Source organism: Anarrhichthys ocellatus, unplaced genomic scaffold (assembly GCF_004355925.1).
Source record: "Anarrhichthys ocellatus isolate YVR2014 unplaced genomic scaffold, GSC_Weel_1.0 scaffold1, whole genome shotgun sequence".
Lineage (NCBI taxonomy): Eukaryota > Metazoa > Chordata > Actinopteri > Perciformes > Anarhichadidae > Anarrhichthys > Anarrhichthys ocellatus.
The window spans coordinates 18,705,640-18,716,390 of record NW_022280031.1 but is presented as its reverse complement, the minus strand read 5'-3'; the positions used below and the strand labels follow the sequence as shown (position 1 = coordinate 18,716,390).

General features: G+C 39.5%; 1 protein-coding gene across 1 annotated transcript in view; it reads right to left on the bottom strand.

Moving 5' to 3' along the window:
* The window catches only part of LOC116397121 (E3 ubiquitin-protein ligase RNF123-like), a 24,877-nt gene extending 14,216 nt beyond the window's left edge, over positions 1-10,661 (bottom strand). Inside the window, exons 1-10 of the mRNA XM_031872334.1 lie at positions 10,095-10,661; positions 8,997-9,071; positions 8,199-8,286; positions 7,311-7,398; positions 6,318-6,402; positions 3,447-3,586; positions 1,877-1,933; positions 1,429-1,560; positions 1,247-1,322; positions 457-541 (exon numbers count right to left, since the gene is read on the bottom strand). Of these exons, the coding sequence (XP_031728194.1) occupies positions 457-541; positions 1,247-1,322; positions 1,429-1,560; positions 1,877-1,933; positions 3,447-3,586; positions 6,318-6,402; positions 7,311-7,398; positions 8,199-8,286; positions 8,997-9,071; positions 10,095-10,266 (998 nt within the window). The 5' untranslated portion in view covers positions 10,267-10,661. The remainder of the gene's footprint in view (positions 1-456; positions 542-1,246; positions 1,323-1,428; positions 1,561-1,876; positions 1,934-3,446; positions 3,587-6,317; positions 6,403-7,310; positions 7,399-8,198; positions 8,287-8,996; positions 9,072-10,094) is intronic.
* Between the last annotated feature and the right edge of the window lie 90 nt (positions 10,662-10,751).

Sequence of the window (10,751 nt, the reverse complement as noted above, 5' to 3'; positions counted from 1 at the left end):
CACACACACACACACACACACACACACACACACACACACACACACACTAACTTTTCATTAGGTGAAAACAATAACTCTCGTTCCATCAGACCATAACTACGAGAAACTGTTCACGTCAGCCTCAGAGATGTAATTCAGGAATTTCTGGAACACTACAACCACTAAATAAAACCAAACATTAACAATCAAGTCATGTGATTGAGAGGAGCTGTACACAGTTTGTATCCGGCAGCACTGCAGGTTTCTATTCTCATCATCTTCAGTAAAATCACCCAAATAAACTCAACGACCGATAAAGAACAAACACGACCAGAAAAAAGTCACTTTTACAAAAAGCTTTTGAAACAAAGTAACCAAGAAGAAATCTAATGTAGTGAAACTTCCTTCTGTAGGAAACCAGTTTCATCCAGACAGATACAACACCTGCTCAGGTGCATTGTGGGTAATACAACTTACCCCTGTCTGTCTCCGTCCACCAGGATTCGAACCAGGATGCCTGTGACAGCCACCAGGATCGGGTAGTGGTCCACACTCTCCAGACCTGCAGCACACAAGTACTCAGTTTAGGTTGATTTTATTAGATAGAGAAGTAGAGACGAAAATAGAAAATAGACACGGGGGGGGGGGGAGAGACATACAGCAAAGAGGTCCAGGGTCAGATTAGAAACCAGGTCGCTGTGAAGGACTCAGGAGCCTGAATACAGACTCATTCAGAAGCTTCTTGTAGCCTCATTACAGGCAGACACTGTAGGTTCAGTGCTGAGAGTCCTCGACTGACAGCTGATACTTCACTGAATTATTATAGCTGGATATTTATCTGTTAAACAAACAGTTATTCTACCTCATAACTACAGAGTCAGATAAAAACTAAATCCATCCATCAAGCTGTCAGTCATTAAGAGGAACACATCAGATCCTTTAACAGCCTGTTCAAAAACTGAGTGAAGTTTACAAGATCAAAGCACCGGGAAACTAACTTCAACCTCTCCAACACCACATCAGGTTCCTTATAATAAGAATAATAATTATAATAAGATAATAACTTTGTATTTCATCAAGCTGTTAAATGGACTCATAGATCATCTGTTGACAGCGTTCACTGACTGATCTCTGCAGGCAGCATTGCTTTACACGTTGTTTTAATAATAATTTTGATAAGTACAATTACACAAACCAAAATAAAAGAATTACCCAAAGAGTGTGTGTGTGTGTGTGTGTGTGTGTGTGTGTGCTCGCGTGCACGTACCTGGCAGTCTCAAGTTGACCACTCGATCAAACAGGTTCTTCTCTGCCGTCACTCTGTTCAACACCTGGTTCAACAACTGCAGAGGAACAGAAATACAGGACGTCATGAAAAACCATGTTTTACTTCTTTCTGAATTACCTGAATCCAGGTGCGGTGCGTATCAGAGTCCAGGTGTGACTTACCTGAGCGAGCCGTCTGAGGAGGAGCTCTGCAGACGGACGGGACCAGTCCAGGAAGATCTCTGGAACCAGAGTGACGGTCATCTCCAGAACTCGCAGCAGACTGACAGACAGGTCGAAGCAGGTCGCACACACCTGGAAGAACACACGTTACATCATGAAGCAACACACCAAGTGAGTGTGACACACACACACACACACACACACACACACGCACACACACGCACACACACCAGTTTCATTGATGTTGAAGCCGCCTGTCACAGAAGGAGCTCTTCATAACGTCTGCATGTTATAATAACGTAGATATCAGTGACATCATGGTCAGATGTGATCACACTGGTGATCGGTGTACTCGGTGTTCCCACTGTGAACAGTCTACACTTCCCTCTCTATATTGAAACAGAGTGAAGCTACGAGGCGGTTCCTTCCTCACGGTTTGTGTTCTCACCTTCAGCTGACGAGTGTCCACGAAGTTCCTCTCTGGACGCTCGGCCGCCTGCTGGATCTGAGACAGGAAGTCAAAGAAACTACATGTTTGTATCTGTGACCAGCAGCTTAAAGACACTTAAACATCCTCAACCTGTTTGATTACTTGTCTTATTAAAATTCTGACAAACCTTTCAAAATAAAACCCCTGCTACGTAATACACTAATAACTCCAGACGACACTTTAAGTGAGAACAATTTTAAATCCAGTTTGTTTTTGTCCCCACGTTGATTCACTTATTCTCTTGTTACATGCTGAATATTACACAAATAAAAATGTAGTATTTTGAGATAAAATTGTTGTTTGTAATGTATTGATATTATCATATTTCATATCTTGTAAAAACATCTTGTCAATAATATTTTACGTAGTCATATCTGATGCATATTAATTCAATGTTCTCTGTAATATTATATAAGTGGAGGCTTCAAATAAGCCCAGTTGGCTACTTGCCTCCGTTACGTTTGTATATTTTTATTTTGTTGTTAAAATTGTCCGACCAGTAAATGAGTCTTATGTGTTGACGAGCGACACCTCTCTGTAGTGTAAATGATTTCTCCGTCCTTCCACGGCTCGTTGGGTTCACAACAGTCTGGTGTCAAAACCAACTCGGAGGATTTGAAACGTCGAGGCTGCAGCGGATGAATTATTAAATCCACCTTTATTCAGTAAATGTTGACTTTAGGACTTATTGGAAATGTTTGGTTCACACGCAGACACCACTGGAATCTAATTAGTCAAATAGTTTAATACGAATAATATTAGTGTAGCCCGACCTTTAAGTCACCCGATGGTTTGTTCACACAAAACCATCCGAGAAGCAGTCACTGGGAATTGTTTGGTAAAGGGCGGGCGCTCTCAAAAAACACTTTGATGAACCATCCGTCAATCAAACGCTCACCGGGGGTGGGGGGGTGAAACCTGTCCCGCATTCCAATCATCAGGCCTGTTTTTTTTTTACTCATTCTAAAACATTTCATAATAACAGTTTACTTTTCCGGCACCTTTCCCCCGAAATTACCGTCCCTCGAGAAACTGGTTTAAAAAAGAAAAATAAAGGACTTTTATCTGACCTTAAGCTACTTACAGTCGTTTTCTATCGTCTACTATTATTAAAATGTAACTTCAACCAAAAACATCCGGCGATTATATTCATTAGATTCATCAGGGTCTTCAGCTCACAAAGCAGGTTAATGTTTAACGCTCCGGCAAATATTCCAAATCAATATTTACACGTTTGATCACAGGGTCTATTTGAAGCTTTCCATTTCTCCTGCAGCATTATTTATTGGTTAAACTATTCTTCGCACTGCAAGCATTTACATTGTATATTAAGTATTAGAATTAAGAGATGAGAAAGCATCTTTAAAATGACAACGGTTTATTTGCAACTCCAGTGAAGCCGCTAACGCTTTATTGAACAGTCAATGAGTTCACCGTCAACAGTGGAGGACCCGGTGGATCACCACACATGGAGCTCCATGTTAAACTCCAGTGGAGACGCACATTGGAGGTGTGAACGTGTTCTCACCTCCTGGATCATGCCGATGAACTCGGAGAAAGCCCAGTTGAGCTGGTTCAGGACGCTGTTGAGGAACGAGGCGGCCATGTCTTTGTCCACGCTCAGCAGCTCCGCCATGTGTCTCTGCAGCAGCAGCGACGGACACGGCTCTGGACCAATCAGACGGGGAGAAGAGAAGGTGAACAAACCAGAGTGGAAGCAGAGGAGTCGATCACGCAGAAAGGTTTAAAGGTTATTTTGAAGTTTAAGAAAGAGGTTCAATGTCCACAACCCAAAAGATCAGAGCTCATTATTCTACACCATCAAACCCTTCCGCTACATTTCCCAAATTAAAAGTACATAACACATTAAATGTTCTTTATTATGTCATCACAATGCATCCTATACGTCATATTTCTATGAACTTTAATATCTCCCGTGTCATGTTATTACGAGCCTGTGCTGCCTGTAATAGTACCAGACTATGTAGTGAAAAGGTTTTATTTAAACTAATATTCTAGTTTTTGTTACAGTATCAATGCTCTGCGTGCTTATATAATGATCTCAATAACTAATAATTCTAATCTTATATATTCTGTTTTCAGAGAGTAACAGCCATCTCATCTCCTCTATTTCAGAAACTGCAGATTCTTATTTATGACGTCTATTTCTCAAGCTTGCGTTTTTATTTGTGAGATAATATTCCTGGTCATTTCAAGACTTCAAAGTCAATTCACAGCTTCACTCTTACTCGTCAATCGTCACATCTTCACCCTCCTGAATGACTCACTAGCAGGTCAATGTTCAATAAGATGTACTCTGCACCATAGTCTCTAAAATCTAATCTGAATTAGACAAATTGTCTCATGAATGTGATTTGAAGGACTTTAATTTTTAAATACTACACCTTTTGTTGTTTGTAATGTATTGATATTGTGTAATTTCATACCTTGTAAAAACATCTTATTGTACGTAGTCATATCTGATGCATATTCATTTTATGTTCTCTGTAATATTAATACACTTTAAATGGAGGCTTCAAATAAGCCCAGTTGGCTTTTTGCATCTTCCTGCTCTGTGATCATATTTATCTCCGTTATGTTCGTTTCTATTTTGTTGTTTAAATTGTGCGAAATATTCGACCCGAGAGGAAAGCGATTAACAGGACAGAGGAAGGACAAAGCAGAGGATGAGGAGGAAGACAAACAAGGAGACGAGGGGACGCTCTCCGGTAGGAGTCAAGTGTTCATTACATCTAATAATCCCAGATTGGTTTTTCCTCTCTGCCCTCCGACTCTCCGTCCCACAAGGATCGAATGTGAGGCGTGAAAGACGGTTAATTATCCGACAGAGGTCACAAACACACACGACACTCAGACGAACTTGTGCTACTTTGTATTCTACTCCGTCTGCACCTCAAGAGGAGTATTGATGTACTTTGTACTGCAATGTACATCCCACAGCTGGAATAACAAGATTCTAAATACAAAATATATGATGACTGTTTACATATTAATCTAGCTGACTGTATAGAAAGTAGTTAATTAAGTATTAATAGTTTAGTAGCAGCATTTATTTTTGATACTTTTTAAGCTATAATATATATTTACATGCAGGACTCTCTACAATCTAAAATCTACTGAATCAGACGGAGGAGCTTCAGGTGAGACTGAAACAAAAGGTGAGCGATTTTCCTAAAGAAAAAAAAAAAAGGGGGGATGAAAGCAGAATCAGCAGCGATGGAGAAAATAACTTACTTTGGAAACTAGCAATGGACAGATCCCCTGAAAGGCATGCAGACGAAAGTGAATTATCATGCAGGAGAGAGCAGAAAATCAGTTAAGTGGGAAAGAAACAAAGAAAAGAGGACGACAACACGAGGAAGCATGAAGAAAACAACATGAAGACAAAACAGACAAAATAAAGAGTGCAGATAAACACAAAATAAAGCCATAAAACAAGCATCCCCTGCTCTATTAGACTCTAAATGGACCATCGTTTACTAAATGAACATCATGCTGTATGGAAGAAGACTTGAAACTAGAGATTGAGACCATAAACTCATGTTTACGATGTTTACTGAGGTAATAAATCGAGAAGTGCATCACTTGTTTCATACATACAAATAACTAGTTTGCCACGTGGCCTCCGTAAAACTGACTTGATTTTACGTGTAGGTTTGTGTACAGAATGAACTAAAGTACGTTAGATACTGTGAGAGAGGAACAGAACAAAGTTTCATGTTTTCATCACTGTATTGTGTAATCACCTCATTTCTGAATTAAATCTAATCGCTCAGCGTGCCAAACAAGACTGAACTTTATCGACGAAGATAAACGAGAAAATAAATTGGCATGTTGGTTTATTGCTGCTGCGATTTGACTTTTTAAAAACCATCAGGGACTCTCTCCTGATACAGAAACATGCCGGACAGCTTCACTCACTCACTCCACCGTCGCTTACCTTCACCACACACTTATAAATGACACGCACAGATAATTAAAGCCGTAAATCAAACAGATGTAGTAATAATAATATACACCTGGTCTAGGAAAGCAGGCGCGGTCTCAATTTATTTATAGAAATTCATGAAAGAGAACGAGGAGTCTGACTTGAACCGGGAACAAGAACTCGAAAAACAAAACAAAACAAAACTGACAAGTAGAGGATGTAGAGAAGTGAGACAATTCAGCTTAATTATGTTTAGGTGCTGGAAGTGATCCTGGCAACAGGAAGTCTGCAGACCCCCTTCATCATTCACTGGTCCACCAAAGAGATAACTCACTCATTCACATTCACCCTGACCGACAGTTTAACAAACACAAAACAGAACGGCGGAGACAGAAAAGCAACACAAACAAACGGATGAATAAATTACAGAAAAACAGAGAGACCACCTACTCTGCAGACTGGGCAGGTTGGCGTCCTCAGGTTTGGTTTTCAGCAGGTGAGGAAGACGAGTGTATCTGTATCCAAAACCACAACCCTGAGAAACAACACGGAGACAGACAGAGGTTTGCTTTACAATGGTAACATCACCTGTACAAATATGCATTCAAGATGTTACTTAAAGTATTAGCATAGAAATATAGTTAAAGTACTCACAGTGCAGACTAATATATATCATATTGTAGTATTATTATTATTGATGCATTAATGTGTTGATCACTTTAATGTTGCAGCTGGTAAAGGTGGAGCTCATTTTAAGTACTATTTATACTCCTGGGTAGTTTAATCCAGAATAAAACATAATCCATCAATTTATTACATTTTCCATTAATAATCTGTCAAATATAAAATAGCAATACATATAAATATTCAAGTGAAGTACTATTAATCTCAAAATGTTATTTGAGTATAGTACTTTATAAGTAAGGAATACATTTAATATTGCTTGAGATAAATAAACTTCTGTCTTTCTGCTCCGTTCAGTATTCTGCTAAAATACAATAAATTGCTTGTTTAATTAAAATGAGACGGCTTTTGCTCGGCGGTCCGTTAATGAGGCGTTCTTCCAATATGAGCTGCGCTGTTTTCAACAATGTTGAGCTAAATGAAAGTCCTGCATTCAGAAATAAAACGGTGTTCTTGTGACGTAAACAGAGTAAGAGCAGAGGAGCCATGAGTGAGGAAACGTCTAATTCATGCAGAGGAAGATGTCTCAGAGCTGCTGTGTGAAAACCTTATTCTTGTCGATTTCTGAACATTTCTGAAGCGCTGCAGAAGGATCTATGTTTTCTGTTTGTACTTGTTTATGTACTGAAGTAGCTCGCACAGATACTGGTATTAAAAAGTTGCCGCGTTTTATATTATAGACTGATTTTTTTAAAACACTTTTTGAATAAAAAGAGTTCAGATTAATCTGAAAAAGTATCCGTGTGTGCGTGTGCTCACCCTCCACAGTCTGACCAGGATCCAGTTGGTCTGGGCCCAGGGTCTCTGTTCGTACGGAGCCAGCAGGTTTCTCATCATGGCGACACGTCTGAAACGTAATAATAAATAAAACCGAATGAAACTGCAACAAAAAAACAACAAAAACAGATGAAACGCTAAAAATTGTAAATTAAACAATAAAACAACATTTCTTTAAAAGTGAATTAAAAGAACAAAGTGATCTCAGATTGTTGAATAAAAACATATAACCATGCTGAAAACAACACAGTGGGTTTTATAACAGATTTCCTAGAAATAAGAAAGTCAGCAGTTCCTAGAAAGAAGTATGACGGCGTCGAGTACGATAAACACTTCACGTACGTATATCAAATATTCTGTTATCTCGATCCCGACGAAGAAGAAAAAAGAACATAACATATTGGTAAAGCAGGATGTGCTTTGTTTGAGGTTCAACAGACTGGTTTGATTGGTGGAAAGTGACATAAGGGGGCTGAAGTTAGACTATAAGAGTAAGAACGTAAGAAGTAATACTTTGGATTTGTTGCCTTGTGCTCATTAAAACACGTTCCGCTGGGTTCAATTCAACATCTCTTCATTTTGCCACAAGAGCAAAGCCACTTTGTGTTGAGTCTAAATGCCATGACAACGAGAACTATTCAGCGGTATATTAAAGTAGTGTACTCAAAGGATCATTTGTAGTGTGGTGGAATGAGGTACTTTGTGTATTACTACAGTAGATGGAGGTTAATATCAGTTTGTGTTGCTGTGTGTCTTTGGTGAATCCTGTCACAGAATATATTAAGAAATACCAAAAATAATATTAAGAATGAAGAAAAGTGACCAATCACAAAGATAACAGAGAAGAGTTTTAAACCAATAAGCACTCACTGTTCCTCTGGGATCCTCTCCACTGCCCTGAGGGATTGTGGGTAACAGACATAGCTGGCGAGAGCCTGCATCAGAGAGTCTTTGATGTCTGAGAGGACGAGAGGACGAAGATTCTTTTAAACAACGACAACACAGAACACTAGAACCATAACTCTTCTACAGTAGGTTGGTAGAACTCTTCTACAGTAGGTTGGTAGAACTCTTCTACAGTAGGTTGGTAGAACTCTTCTACAGTAGGTTGGTAGAACTCTTCTACAGTTGGTATCTTATAGTCTGTCGTCTTCAGGGCTTTACTTTCCAGGAACTTTGGGCAATTCAAGACAAACTTCACGTATTCCTGAAAGACCACCCAGACCTACAGATATATGTAGAACTGGTAATACATAGAAAATACACAGAATTCACTTTCTGAGAAGTAGTACATTAGTTATGCCTCATGTTGGAGTTTATATTCACGTCTGTCCATGAATATAATAATATAATGAATGTCTTCACTTCACCATTTTAATCTGTGAGACATCTGTGTGAAATTGTCACAATTAGAATATGAATTCTTGAGTGAAAAATATTACTGAAGAAACAATAGAAAACACAAATAATGAAATAGAAACAATCAGATAATTCAGAATGAATCTGAACAATAATCTTGTGCACCTCACACGACCACTAGTGTTCTTGTTGAGCTGCCGGCATCATATTTCCTGACATGCATACTTGATGAACACAAGCCTGCAGTTCCAAAAATATACATCAGCAGGTGCGCGTGCAGGTGTGTGTCTGTGTGTGTGCGTCTGTTACCTGTTCCCACTATACGTGGATCAGCAAAGTGCTTGGCGAGGATAGCAGCTAGTTGCGTCAGGGTTTCTTCGTAGCCTGAGGGCGAGAAAGAAACATGAAGTGGTGCTGACGAGAAGAAGAAGTTGTTCTGAACGACAGAACGCGTTAAAGTCAAACCGGATTCTGCTTCAGTTCACGCTGAAGAGCTGAAGCAGCATCGTGATGAGGACACGGTGGAGCTACGTCCATAAATCAATCTGTGCTCCTCACACCAGTGACGTCAAGAGAGGTTATGGATTATAGATTGAATTACATTACATATTAATGTCACTTATATTATTCTTTAAATACAGAAGACTTTCTGGGGACCTACTTTAAAAAAATAAAAAAAAATGACAAACCATCAAACCAAATCACAAAAGACCTTAAGAACCTCATGAACCTGAAGAGCTAAACCAGAGACACATGTTCTATGTGTACATGTATTTTAATAAAATACATTTATTTATAATATAATTTATATTTATACAGAAAATTTATAAATGGGACCAAATTAATGCATTTAGCTGAAGTTGTTTACAGACTCCCGTTATTTAAACAAACTAATATTAAAATGGCCAGCGTACGTTCATTCAACTCTATGTTATAAGGAGGCTACAAATATTGAACATCCAGGCTCCCTCGTGTGACATAAAGGTGCACTGCAGAGATAAAAGTAAAATAAAAGACGGTTAGCGTCCCTTATAAAGTCTCCTGCGACCAAAACGTGTGTCCCGACCCAGTCTTTGGTAGATAAACTATGCTTTAAGTCTTCAGCACTACATTTCCCACAATACCTTTTGGGGATAAACAGGAAGTAGAATGCTGCCATGGACTCAGTGAGTTATCTGTGAGCTACAACTTTAGTCTGATTCTTCTCATCCTACATTTGTTCACATTTAGTCAAATAGTCTCCATTTAAAGTGGGCTCAATCATCCATCAGCAGCTCCTGTCCGTAGTGTAAACATAGATGTACAGACAACTATTACTGGATGACTTTGACACTGAAGACAACTTAAAAACACGATTCTGCAGCGTCTGTCAGCGATGTTTCTGGTGGAATGAGTGTTTTCTTCTACCTGGTAGCTCCTCCATGCTGTTTGCAGGGCTGAAGTAGTTCTTGAGGGCGCTGTATGCATTCATGGCCACGCTGAGGTAGAACTCCGGAGAAAAGGCGAACAGAGAGCCGGTGTTGTCGGCGTGTTCGATGGTCCGAATACAAACACACAGCAGCCAGTAAACGTCCAGCATCTTCTCCTGGACAGACGGACACAGAGCGAGAGTATCAGTCTTTATTCCAATTAGCTTGGTCTCCCTGAGCGCCAAACAACAACAACAACAACAACCTAGAACTAGAGAGAGTGAAGCAATGGGAAGAGTTTCAGAAAAGGGTTAAATAAAATAAAGTTGGCAGAGAATCACAAACTAGAATTAATGCAGTAATTGTGATAATTAGCATTTCAGTTCTTGAGTCATGGACATTGACTGTTTATAAGAAGTAGACGTAGTCATCGTGACATCACCCATTGTTTGTGGACTGATGTTATGAGGCCTTAAATTTGTCGATTTGGGCGTCGCCATCTTGGCAATTGAGGAGTGACGTAGAGACGCCGTATACGTCTCTGGTAGAGACCTGTCAATCACCATGTAGCCCCGCCCCTAAACTCATGTTTACAGAGGTAATAAATCGAGAGAAGTAGAGTCATTTTCTCATAGACTTCTATACAACCAGAGGA